The 13,752-nt window shown below is 31.4% G+C and overlaps 1 protein-coding gene and 1 non-coding gene across 2 annotated transcripts; one reads left to right on the top strand and one right to left on the bottom strand.

The window, feature by feature from the left end:
• The first annotated feature begins 203 nt into the window (after positions 1–203).
• LOC109215894 lies at positions 204–2,394 on the top strand. The gene is made up of 3 exons (XM_019380016.1): positions 204–761; positions 1,324–1,645; positions 1,756–2,394. The coding sequence occupies exons 1-3, from the start codon at positions 272–274 to the stop codon at positions 2,207–2,209; spliced, it is 1,266 nt and encodes a 421-aa protein (XP_019235561.1). The 5' UTR covers positions 204–271; the 3' UTR covers positions 2,210–2,394.
• A 173-nt stretch (positions 2,395–2,567) lies between these two features.
• On the bottom strand, positions 2,568–2,652 carry TRNAM-CAU. Its single transcript is given in 2 exon segments — positions 2,568–2,603; positions 2,615–2,652. It is a non-coding gene; the product is annotated as a tRNA-Met (tRNA).
• Between the last annotated feature and the right edge of the window lie 11,100 nt (positions 2,653–13,752).

Here is a 13,752-nt window from a genome sequence, read left to right as displayed (position 1 = left end):
CGAATAGCGACAAACTACAAGAGAAATTGATAGAGAATATTAAATGTTGACTTAATAAAAAAACCATGTGCAAGATGACTTATCAAGAAATATTAGATTTAAAAGAAAAACATTGCAATTATGACACGAAACAATAGGCTCACTTTTCTCATTCTCAAGTACTCCTATAAAAAGCGGTTGTCCCTAATGTAAATCCCATCAACTCACATACAACTCCAAGTATTTCATATATTTTACGAAATATCTCTTCATATTCAACAAAAGAAAGAAAATGGCTCGATCAATATCTGCCATTTTCTTCTTCTTAATGCTCGTATCAATGGTTACAGCCACAGCTCCTGGAAGTTCTTTAACGGCTGCCCCCGGTGGCCCGGTAATTACTCCACCTGGAATTGCTAACAATCCGAGCCATTCTCATTGCTCTGATGATGAAATTAAGCAATGCAAAAATCTACCACATGTTTGTCCCAAATTCTGTCCTAATGGCTGCATAACTGAGTGTCAATCTTGCAAACCTATTTGCATTGATGGCCCAACCCCACCTCCCTACACCCCTCCAACTACCCCAACCCCACCTCCCCACACCCCTCCAACTACCCCAACCCCACCTCCCTACACCCCTCCGAGTCCAACTACATCTCCAAAGAAGGTTAAGTGCAAGAACAAGAGTTACCCAAAATGTTATAATCAACAACATACATGCCCTACCACTTGCCCTGGCACTTGTCAAGTTGATTGTGTCTCTTGCAAACCTGTTTGCAGTAAGTTTCTCTACTCCATATATACTTTCACAGTACACTATATCTTTTATACGGGTTTAACCATTATATCCGCTGACAATATAAATAATATTTGGTATAAGTAAATAGGTGTGGGTTCGATTTCCGCTAACTTTGCCCTTCTCCTTCAAAACCGTCCTATAAAAACAAGTAAATATAATCTTTTACAGTATCAATCTAATTAACCTGTTGCAGTAAGTTGTTTTTCTTATTTTTGAGGTAATTAGTTCCACTTGTTATGATCATTTATCTGTAATTATTTTTTAGACGACAACGTTTTAAGTGCATTATAGAAGTTAAACTATTTTTCTATTGATTAACGTTGCATATCAATGTAATTTAACTTACCATAGCAAGTTATTAGTTATCATTTATTCACGTTACTAGTTAATGCTTACGTAGAAAGTATTACAAGTGCCCTAATTATGCAAATTTTTTACATTATTAGTTCACATAACTTAAACTCTTCTTTCAGTATATATTTGTTGTTCTTGGCTAGGCTAAATATTCGATTACAAGATTTTTTAACTTATTGGAAACACAGGTTGTGACACTCCAGGAGCAGTTTGCCAAGATCCACGTTTCATTGGAGCAGATGGAATTACCTTCTATTTCCATGGCAAGAAGGACAAAGATTTTTGCCTGGTTTCAGATTCTAACCTCCACATCAATGCCCATTTCATAGGAAAACGAAATGAGAACATGAAGAGAGATTTTACTTGGGTTCAATCCATTGGTATCCTTTTTGGTACTCACAAGATTTCTGTTGGGGCACTTAAGACAGCAACATGGGATAATGCCAATGATCGCCTCTTCCTCAACTTTGATGATGAAACTATTGTTCTTCCCGACAACGAAGGCGCAAGGTAGTATTTAATTATATTACGCATGAGGCTGTTTTCCTTTCATGAATCAAGCATGCGAAATTAGCTTTGTTCACACTTAGCAGCTACTAAATTATCTTATATCTCGACAGGTGGGAGTCAGAAACTGGACCAACAGCCTCCATTACTCGAACCAGCAGCACCAACGAAGTCGTGATCGAAGTTGAAAACATTTTCAAGATTACAGCCAAGGTGGTGCCAATTACAGAGAAAGAATCCAAAGTTCATAACTATGGCATAACACAAGACGATTGCTTTGCTCATCTTGAGCTTGGATTCAAGTTTTTGTCACTCAGTGATGAAGTGAGTGGTGTTTTGGGCCAAACTTATAGAAGGAACTACGTGAGCAGAGTTAAAATGGGTGCTTTGATGCCGGTAATGGGAGGTGACAAAGACTTTGCAGCTTCAGGACTTTTTGAAGCTGATTGCTCTGTAGCTAAATTTCAAGCAGAAGAATCTTGGAATGAGGATTTGTTGAATTTGGAGCTGCCTAGCTTGAGATGCAACAGTGGGATTTATGGACGTGGAGTTGTTTGCAAGCGCTAGAGTTTCTTGATTGAGCATTGTTGCTAATAACTGACTAAAGATTTCTAAAGAGAATAAGGTTAGAAACCATGGGAATGTAACAAGAACTATTGCTCAATGGAAAAGTATTAAGTTGGGCGAAAAAGAATTATATTGTATTAAACTTCTTCCTCAAATCAAATAAGATACGTTGTTTTTCTCTTTTATTTCGAAATGTTGTTTTTAATTAATTTAATGTTGTTTTTAATTAATTTATGGAAAAAGCAAAAAATTATACCGTATTAAACTTCTTCCTCAAATAAGATCATTGTTTTTATTTTCGACAAGTTGTATTTTAATTAATTCATGGAAATTAACGAAGTATGAAGAAAAAAAGTTGTGGGGTGGGAGAGGCTCGAACTCTCGACCTCAGGATAACTCAGAAGCTATGAGACCTACGCGCTAGCCAACTGCGCCACCACCCCATGTTGTCATCTACTGGTATTTACCGCTAAATAGAATGTAAAATACTTGGTAAATTCCACCAGGCACGCTAATTCATACTTAAGGTTTTCCTAACGCAAGAAATGTGTATATATTCTCCGTAAATCCAAATTATCTATCTATATCTATACTATATTAAAAGCACGAATGCCCTTAGTGAAATATCATTCGCCTTTTTTACCCTTTAAAAATAGATGTCACATTAGATAAAATTTTAATTTAAGTTACTTTCCTAATATATAAGACATTAAAAATCACTAAAATTTTAGTTATTAAATTATTCCTTATTTGCACTGTGTATAAAATCGTAATATGTAGGATTTAACAAGAATACTATAATAAGAAAAAGAAAACATGTAAAAGATTCTCCAACGAAATAAACAATTCGATTACGAAGCTTATTGTCTTCCATGAAAATTTTAGTTCCCGACAACGATGGTGTTTTGAAATCAAAGTACAAATTATTTGACTTTTAATTTATAGACTTTCTTTTAGCATTGAATAATACCATAAATAAAAATAGATACATAATAGACAATACACTTCCATATAATACTTGAACTCCCTTTATATTCAAATAATATTTTTTATTCATTGATTTTTAGCGTAATATTTAAAATTACACTCAAATATTAAAATAATAATTAAGTATTTTTTCTTTATCGATTTTTGGGTAATACTTCGTAAATTAGCCAATAATTAGATAAAAATAACTAAGGAATGTGGAATTATTTAATTTCGTGTGAATTTTTTTTTTTTGGGTATAAAAACTTGCGAGAATAATTATACCACAATCTAAATTAGCTGCTATTTTATTCTACATTCAATATGAGATAATAATTTGTGGGATTAGCTATCCCAGGATAAATAATCAAATATCAAAATATCCTTCTCCAATGCGCCTATTCCAAAATCTTTTAAGAAGACTAAGGTTAAAGTTAAAAATAAAATTTTATCCAAGTTTATAAATGAAAAATCAAGCACATTTTGTATATTGTAATCCATACATTCTATTGTTCATTCAATAAATCAAATATTTATTAATCGAAAGTATATTTAATAAATATTTTTGTTGTTACTTGATTTCCATATTATAATCCCGCTGCAATTGTTTGTGAATTAAAAGACCCTTTAGGCTACATAAAGGAGAAAATTGACGCTAAAAAAAAAAAATTAGACAATAGAGAAAATTTAATTACATTATAACACTTAAAGTCAAATTGGTAAAAATGCCAACTTGAAATAATAATGATAAGACAATAAAAGATAATATTTTTTATTATAAGTGAATCTATTAATTATTATTTTTTTATCCAACAAATGACAACTCTGGTTATTTTTTATATATATCTGTAAGTTATCTGTTTGTAAAATATTAACTCAATGTTAGTCGTTTTTAGATTTTACACCGTAGTTATCAATTTTCCTTGAGCAATAGGATAACCTCTTCATTCCAAATCTCTAAAGAGATTAAAAAAAAAATTCAATAGGTTTTATTTGACAAATCTTTAAAGAATCTTGATAACAATATTTATACATCACTTGCTTGTTTTTAATATTATATCGCATAAATAATAACAACTTTCATAAGATATTTCCAAAGAGGTCTTTAAAAATAAGAATAAAGCATCCACGGATTTTTATAAAGAAAGATCTTTTTCTTTCTTGTGTTAGCTAAATGATCAACATTCATCATTCAAAAAATTTACTTTTTGTTTTATAACCAAAGATATTATTTAAATATTATTTATGTGATTTTTTAAATATTATATATTCATATATGGGGTACACGCGCAAAGCGCGTACCCTAAAACTAGTTATTATAAAAGCACGAATAATTTATGCTAAATGTTGAACGACTAAAATAACCTTGAAATATTATTCGACTTTTATAACCTTAAGTATTTGTACAATTTAAGGATATCATTGTAAATAACCTAACATTAAAATTCTTTTTCGATTTAAATTACATATACATCGAGCATAAAAAGTTGATTTTGGATCAAATCATTAACCACTTCTTTTGGAAAAAAATTCTATTTTGAAAAAGAATTATAATATTTAGTTTTTCCCTAAATTTAGGACTCTGAGTTCATTTATAAATTTGCTATATTTTGCTAAAAGAGACCTAATTCAAATAGAAATGGATTAATTTAGAGTTTATTATTAAATGGGAAATAGGAACAGGTCCCTATAATTTTTTATAGAGGCAGATTCTCACCTTGAGACGTGCAGCTGGATGCAGGAGGTCAAGATTAGGAGGACACTGAACAGTGTTTATGGTGAGTTAGACGGTATTGTACGTGAAAGGTAAATTATTAGGTGTATTGGAGTATATTAAACCTTTAAGATATAATTGATATTTTCTTGCAAAGAATTATTGGACGGAGGTGTAGGTTTACTTATTAGCACACCTTAAACTTGATTGGTCACTTTCTCAATTTGTTTGCTAAGGCGGAACAAACATAATGCAATAGCTATGAATATTAATTCTATAACCTCTTGGCTTCTGATACTATTCATGATCTACTTTTTTTTTTCATGATAAAAAAATAATGCAGGCAGAAATGACTAAATAACTTTTCATCTTTGTTTTCACTGTCATTACTAAATCTTAATCTTAAAAAAAATGATTTTCATATACCTTAATCTATACGGTTTAACTAAAGCAAATTTTTGCATTACAAAAGAAGATATTAAGTGTTGTTGCATTTTTAACATGATTTTACAACTTTAACCGCAAATTATGTGCTTCAAAAATATTTAGTTCCATATTGTCCTTTATGATTGTGTCAAAATTTTAATAATTATTTTATTTTGACTATAAGTTGAATTCTTCTATTTTTAGTTTTAAGGAACTAATTATTGAACTTTGTGTCATATACATTAACAATTGATTTTAGAATATTTGTGTAATTGTTTATTACTTTCGGCACATTTTGTTGTAATATTTGACAAAAACACATACGTGCAATGCACGTACATAGAGACTAGTACTATATTAAAAGCACGAAACAACTTAAGGAAATGTCGTTCGCCTTTTATACCCTCTAAAAATAAATTTCACACTAGACAAAATAATCATTTGATAATTTTCATAATATTTAAGGCTTTCCAATAATTAAAAATAATGTCCTATTAGATCTTTTCCCTCCTAATATTTAGGAATTACAAATTAAGTAAGATTGACTTAATAAATCCTTTCCTTATTTAAATGATGTACAATAATTTTAACTGCGATCCTTCACTTAAATTGGAACATTTGATTTTTCTTTCTTTTTTCAATAAAAGAATCCTGAAACTATTTTACTTATTTGGTTTCTTTTTATTAAAGTATCATGTTTTGCTATCTAATTGAGTACTCACTGTTATTTTTGCAGGAATCAATAACATGCTACATATGAGCAAACTTCTGAGAAGATAGAAACGGAAGAACGTTGGTTTTTATTCGACGTCATATCTATGAGTGTATAATTTTAAATAATAGTTAAATAATATATTTGAGTGATAAAATCAAATTTTTTGAAAAAAAGTGTAAGTTATAAGAGCTTCTGCAAGAATATCTTATAAAAATTATTGTTATTTTTATGACTTTATATTAAATACAAACTAATAACACGAAAATATTTTTATCATGATTCTTTAAATATTTATCAAATAAAATAAAGTGGATTTTTTTTTGTGATTAGAGTTTTTTTTTTTTTTTTTGTTGCTAACGATCTTTTAGAGATGTGAGAATAGAGATGTTGATCGTATGTAACTCATAAGAAAAATTGATGAGTGATGATATCTATATATATTTATATCTATATTAAAAACACGAAGCCCCTTAGCGAGATATCGTTCGCCTTTTTTAACCCTTTGAAAATAAATTTTACATTGGATAAAATTATAATTTATGTTGCTTTCCTAATATATAGGACAAATTTTCTTATTAAATTGTTCCTTATTCGAACTATATATAAAGTCCTAATATGTAGGAGTTGTAAATCAGTTAAGACTTTGCTCAATCCTTCTCCTATTGTCATAAAGACTAAAATCGATGTTTAATTACTCTCAAACAAATTTGTAAATATCAAAACCTTTTTAAATTCATACTTATTTTTATTAATACTAATATTAAATTCTAGGGTAAGCATTTTCCAACTTGACGAGAAACAAAGAGGGACTTGCTTATGAAATGACTGTTCCCTCTACGAGTAAGTTTTTCTTTTCTTTTTCTTCTGAATTTTTTTGAGATTAAAGGAAATATCTGTAAAAACAAATAAGTTATTGACTTCTTTCTATGTATGTGCTTTTGCTGTATAATTTTCTTTCCTGAAAATACTTTAACCAAAAAGAAAATCTAAAAACTTTCAAAAGAATATATTTAGTACAAAACAAAAATCTTTTAAAAACCTTTAAAAAAATCTACAGCTCGAAAGCCTAAGTCAATAGCCAGAGACTTGTCCTTCAAACTTAACTTTAATGATTAACTACAACACCATGCAAATCATTTTAGGATTTTCTTACCTTTTTCTAAATTAAATCACTATATAATATATATATATATATATATATATATATATATATATATATATATATATATATATATATATATATATATATATATATATATAAGTGGGAAAAAAATTGATCATTTCCACTTATATATATATATATATAATATATTGTAATAATAATAATTGTAGATAAGAACATAAATATATGAATATCATTCATTACCTGTACCAAAATTTCAAGATGTGTGATTATTTGGTTATATGTTATAATTAGCACGTCTATTCGATTGCCTAAGATAAATTTATAAATAGTTATCGAATCGTAATTAATCCAAACGCCATAATTATTTGCTTGGGTCCTTTATATTGTCTGAAGGTGATGAGCCAAGGCTTTATTTGAAAAGATAATAGTTAAGAATATTTTAATCAAGGCATCTTTCGAAAGTCGTTTTTAATTGATTTTTTTTAATTGTAATTTTCTTTATTGTAATATGGTGTTTGGTAAGTAAGGAACTTCTGCAAAATAAAACAAAGAAAGATATTTATCAGTGAAGTAAGAAACTTCATCAAATTTTTGTGACAATAAATAGTTGTTCTTGGATCATATTATGATGAGTTGGATCTTAACAAAAGAACTACAGACTTTGGATATTATTATATGAGTTAGCAAGGCTTGAACCAAATATTGAAGCAAACCGGAGGAAAAACCTTCAGGAGTTTCTTTTAATTTTTATTTGTAACTACATATATTTTAAATATTATTTATATTATTTTTAAAAAAATTGTTCTCCTTAATATATGGTACACGCGCAACGCGCGTACCTTAGGACTAGTGTTCTCATAAAAGGGAAAGAAAAAGAAGAGATTTTTACATGGTAGGACTGTAACGACCCGACCGGTCGTTTTGCCTTTTTGAACCCCGTTCCCCTAAATAAAGCCTCCTGTACTTGCTTTAACTAATTTACGACTTGCGGGGGCGAATGGTTCGGGGATTGGAAGGGTTTTGAGTAAAAATATGCCCATTTGCTTCTTTAGAATTTCTTAAAAAGACCAAGTTTGACTTCGGTCAACAACTTGGAAAAACGGGCCCGGATTCGTGATTTGACAATTTTTCAGGGTCCGTGGGAAAATATGGGACCTAGGCGTGTGTCCGGAATCGAATTCCGAGGTCCCTAGCCCGGGTAATGAATTCTTATCTAAAATTGTTTAATTGAAGCTTTAAGGAATTAAAGAAACTAAGTAATCATTGATTCCCTAGGTATCGGGCTCGGATTTTGGTTCCGAAGCTTGGTACAGGTCCGTAATGTCGTTTAAGACTTGCTCGTAAAATTTGGTGTCAATCCGAGTAGTTTAAGGGCGTTTTGACCCGTTAGAGGAGAATTAAGAACTTGAAGATTCAATAGTTTGATTCATTTGGTTTTAGGGGGTGATTCCGAGATTCAGCATTGTTTTGGGAGTTCCGAGGGTTCGAGTAGGTCCGCCTCGTGATTTCAGACTTGTCGGTATGTTCGGGCGGGGCTCGGGAGCCCGGAGCGTCAAACGAGCGAGGTTCGAGCGAAGAAAGAAAATTGGAAGAGAGCTGAAGTTTGCTGCTTCTGTCATAACCGCATCTGCGGTTCTTAGACCGCAGATGTGGTCAGCCATCGCAAAAGCGGAAAGGGCCAGGCCCAGGGAAAACTGCAGAAGCGGCCCAGAGATCGCAGAAGCGGTCCCGCTTAAGCGGCCCCCAGATCGCAGAAGCGGTCTGGCTCCTTAGGCCCAAATCCGCAGAAGCGGCTCGCAATCCGCAGAAGCGGACCCGCATAAGCGGGCATCTGACCGCAAAAGCGGTCCAGGCTTCTTGGGCCATTTCCGCAAAAGCGGGCCCTTTTCCGCAGAGGTGATTTCCGCAGAAGCGGTCACAGTGCCGCAGAAGCGGAAATCGCTGGGTGCAGAGAGTTCATTTAATCTGAACTCCAAGTCATTCATTCCATATACAACTCCACACTAGGGCGATTTTGGTGCTTCCAAAGAGAGGGTTTCAGCATAGCATTGTAAGGTAAGTAATCCCCATTCATCCTTAGTTTAAATACATGTATATTAGGTAGATTAAGAAAAATTAGGTAAAATCAAAGGGTTAGAGCTAGACCTAGGGTTTTAATAAAACTAAGATTTAATCATGTAATTTGTTATGAAATGGGCTAGAATTTATATATTATTGATCCTTAGGTTGTAGAGAACAATTTCCTTCGAAAAATATCGGTATCCGGGCACGTGGGCCCGGGGNTTTGCTAAATGCGGGGGCTACGTACGTACTAGGTGACGAGAGTCCGTGCGTAGCTACTATGATATTTATTGTATGGGTAGTTTAGGACCCAAATCATGCCGAATTTGGAAGTATCTCTTATTTAAATTGCCACTATGATTATTCATGATATGCTACAGACTTAAAGGAAATATGAAGTGAACATATGAACTTGTTAAACCTTGGTAAGAGCTTCCTGGTATGTGTATGAACCTTCCTGTGCATTCTTGATGTTTTCTTCATATTTATGGATCGGGCCGATCGCCTCGGTGAGAATAGATGCATCTATGGTTTGTGTCGTTCGACCCTCGGCAGTGCACATTTTAAATTCTGTTGGAGCGGGCCGTCGACCTTGGTGTGATTGCATATGATATGTATAGATATGCTGATACTTGAACATGACATGCCTACTTGCTTAGAAATTGAAAATGTAAAATGGAAACTGAAGTAAGGACAAGAATATGATTACTGCTCTTTGTTATAACTTGTTGAATATTGGTGACTTTCATGCTTAGAATAGCACAATTATATTATATTATCTTGACCCTAGTGAGTATCAAGTCGACCTCTCGTCTCTACTTCTTCAAGATTAGGCGGGATACTCACTGGGTACATATTGTTTATGTACTCATGCTACGCTTCTGTACTTAAATGTACAGGGTCTGAGGCAGGTGGATCCGGTTATTTCTCTGGTGCGCATTCGTGAGCAGGCTTGGGACTTCTACGGTGAGCTGCTTTCCTTCCATGTCGATCCGCAGCCGAAGAAGTCTTTCTTTTGTATTGTTATTTTCTGTCTATTCGGATCCAGACAGTAAGGTAGTGTGGTATTCTTTTGGATGTATATTCTACTAGTTGCCCGTAGCTTGTGACACCAGGTTCTGGCACACACTTTGGTAGACGATTATTTTGGGGTTGTGTAATCATATTATTACAGTATTCAGTTCTCCTGGTTTAAATTCCGATTTGAGTGTTATTTCACTTATTTTAAATTAAAAGCAACATAAGTATTTTAGAAATGTTTCCGCAATTGGCTTGCCTGACGAGGATGTCAGGCGCCCTCATGACCTATTGTGAAAATGGGTCGTGACAAGGACTCTTATTAAAAAATATTTATACAAATAATAGTACTTCTGTTTTATTCCAAAAAAAACACATTCAACTTACAGTTGTAGCATTTTCAAAGATCCTTTACCTTATTTAATGACCATCAATTTCTTAAACGTTTAAACAGTAAATTACAATTTAAGGGATTTGTTTTGAGCCAAATTAATCTATCCACTTCTCTCTCATCATTAATTTGAACTTTTCTAAACTTACCGTTTGTCTATGAATTTCTTTTTCCAAATAAATAGTTGGTCTTAAAATCACATTTCCATTATTCTCTCAAACAAAAATACATCATGTATTTTTATTTATATAGTATATGTTTGATGTATCATTATTAACTAATATATAATTCTGTATATATTCTGTGTATGTATTATATATTTAATGTATAATTTATGTATATTTTAAGAAAATCTGAATATATTTTATGTATTAAAATATAAAATATATATTTGTATATATGATGTATATTTATTTATTATTCAATATACATTAATTGTATAAGTAGTAACAAATTTAATATTTATATGCTTATGTATACCATTGTTATTCCATAGTATAAATATACGGTAAATAAATTTTTAAATATAATATATTGCAAATAATATTAAATACTTTTATTGGATTAAATTCTTTTTGTGACAAGAATTTCGCTCAAAAAGGGTATACTATGCCTACAGGGAGGGAGGACTGAGGAGTTATTTTTGGATGAAAATTATCCTCACATACATTTCTAGTTATATTTGGTTTTTTTTTTTTAGAACTATTGTTTATTCTTAAAAACTGAATCACTTTGGCGCTTTTTTAGGGAAGAAATTCTGTGGATATTTTTCTTAAACGTGATTATTGATCAATATTTATAGCTGTCAGATAAGATATGTACTTATTTAGCTGCCATGTTAGTAAAATGCCAATTGCTGCTAGGTTTTTGAAAATATTTCTTAAATTTTGTCTACATGTGTTTTTTCCTCGAATAAATTTAAGAAAAAACAAAGAGACACCAATATGCATAATACTCATTTTATTCTTTTATAGAAAATAAAAAAGTTGTATATTAATTTAAATTTTTTTAATAAAAAGGTGTTCTAGACAGAATTAAGAGGTATTATAATATGCATTTTAGACTTCAACAAGATTTATAGTTTTGAATGATTTCAAAAGTATAGATTTTAATTAATTATGCCTAATATTTCAAAGTTTGAAATCAAATTATCTTTAACCATTATTACTTCAAGTTGATAGTTTTGTGCTTGAAGGAATGTGGATGAGACATAAGACAACATGTCTTCTAAATAAGTTGTAATTAATTATTTTCTTTCATTTTTCACCCCTTCCAACATATGACTCCATATCATTTTTTTTATATATATTAACTAATTTATTAGAAAATATTAGGAGAGTCATATTATCTAAATTGAAAGTCTATTCAAGATTGTAATTTATTGTTATTAATTCTCGATTGTTCATCTTCTTTTATTGTTAAATATTTTTCTATTATTTTGAGATTTTTTCTGTACATTAAATTTTATTCAATCATTTAAAAAAATTTATTTTTTCACTCAAAATAAGTTTTCGTATCACTGACACTCTGTCAGGTGGACTATTTCTTCTATTCAATGTTTTGTACTTATTAATTGTTGTTATTTTTTTTTTTGGATTTTTTTTTCTTCAAATTGCCCAATGCCGATCATTCGACTGAGTAGGTGACACAATCAACCAGGAAAAAGAACCAAAAATAATAGTATTTGCTATCAACGAGAAGTTTTCTTCTAGAATATAAATACTGTTAATCTCATATAAAACTTGTTTGCCAGAATAAGAACTTAAAAAATGAAAGAATAAAACTAAAAATATGTAAGATAAGAACTTATTTGACAAAATTAAGCAATGGGAGCAAACTGGATGAAAAATCACTTGAGTGATCCAAAATCCTAACATGATCAACATTTATTAGTTAGGAACTTATCTGTTGTTAATTTTTATTTTATAACTCAATCACAAACTTTAAACATTATTTAAATTATTTGAAAATTTTATTTTCATTAATATTTAGATTAATATTAAGTCTTAGATATACGAACTTTTAATTTTTTTTATTAATTTTTATTTTATATCATAAATATATATTTTGAATATACTATTTTATATTATTTTAAAAAGTTTATCTTTCTTGATATAGATACACGCGCGACGCGCGTACCCTATTACTAGTTATTATAAAAGCATGAGGAGTTCCTACTCCGCGAACGCGAGCATTGCCCGCCAATGCGAAGGCAACCCAGCCTGACCAATCGCGAACGCGAAGTGCCCATCGCGAACGCGAAGGGCAATTTTGCCCAGCTATTTTAAAGTCCCAAAACAGAACCCATTGCGGGATTTTCATAAAATTTCATAAACCCTTTCTTCTCCAAAGCTCCTAGGCAATTTTTGAAGCACTTCTTCACCAAAGCTTCATGGGTAAGTAATCTTTAACTTATTTTTTTCCATTTTCATCAATATCTATTAGATTTCTAGGCCTAAAACATGTAATTAAGGGTAGAAAAATTAGGGATTTGGGTAGAGTTAGGGCTTTTTGATTAATTGTGATTTAGACCTCGTTTTGGGGTCGAATTCTGGAAATAATTATATATTTGGGCTCGTGGGTGAATGGGTGATTTGATTTTGGTCCGAACCTCGCATTTTGACCAAGCGGGCCCGGATTCGATTTTTGGATTTTTGGGAAGAATGATTGGAAAGCTATAATTAGGCATTGGATTCGAATTGTTTAGCATTATTTGATGTTATGAAGTCATTTATGTATAGATACAATTGATTTGGAACCGAATTCGAAAGGAAAGGCGGTAATTGAGGATTGAGTTGGCCGTGGAAGTTTGAGGTAAGTGTTCGGTCTAACCTTAGCTTGAGGGATTAGGAGTTGAGTCATATTTGCTACTTGTTTCTTGTTGAGTACGACGTATAGGCATGCTGACGAGTATCTATACGTTGGTGTCGAGCATGACCGTGAGTCTTAAATTGCGAATTGTTATGTTCTTAAATGATACTACGAATGCTTTAATTGATGATCCTCGATATTGAGCAAGGATTGAGTTTGTTTTTCGTGGAAAGTACTTATGATTGGGTATTGGTGTTATCTGAGATGAGTAGAAGTTGAGTTGAGATTGGATATAGCTGATTCTCCCTTGCCGGGA

Source organism: Nicotiana attenuata, unplaced genomic scaffold (assembly GCF_001879085.1).
Source record: "Nicotiana attenuata strain UT unplaced genomic scaffold, NIATTr2, whole genome shotgun sequence".
NCBI classification, from domain to species: Eukaryota; Viridiplantae; Streptophyta; class Magnoliopsida; order Solanales; family Solanaceae; genus Nicotiana; species Nicotiana attenuata.
The sequence above is the reverse complement of the archived record's forward strand: the minus strand, read 5'-3'. Positions and strand labels throughout refer to the sequence as shown.

Excerpts from the sequence above, each read along its gene's own strand:
- LOC109215894 (XM_019380016.1), top strand. The coding sequence starts at position 272 with ATGGCTCGATCAATATCTGCCATTTTCTTCTTCTTAATGCTCGTATCA. Across the intron at positions 762-1,323 it reads CTCTTGCAAACCTGTTTGCA|GTTGTGACACTCCAGGAGCA; the intron begins GTAAGTTTCTCT and ends TTGGAAACACAG. Across the intron at positions 1,646-1,755 it reads CCCGACAACGAAGGCGCAAG|GTGGGAGTCAGAAACTGGAC; the intron begins GTAGTATTTAAT and ends ATATCTCGACAG.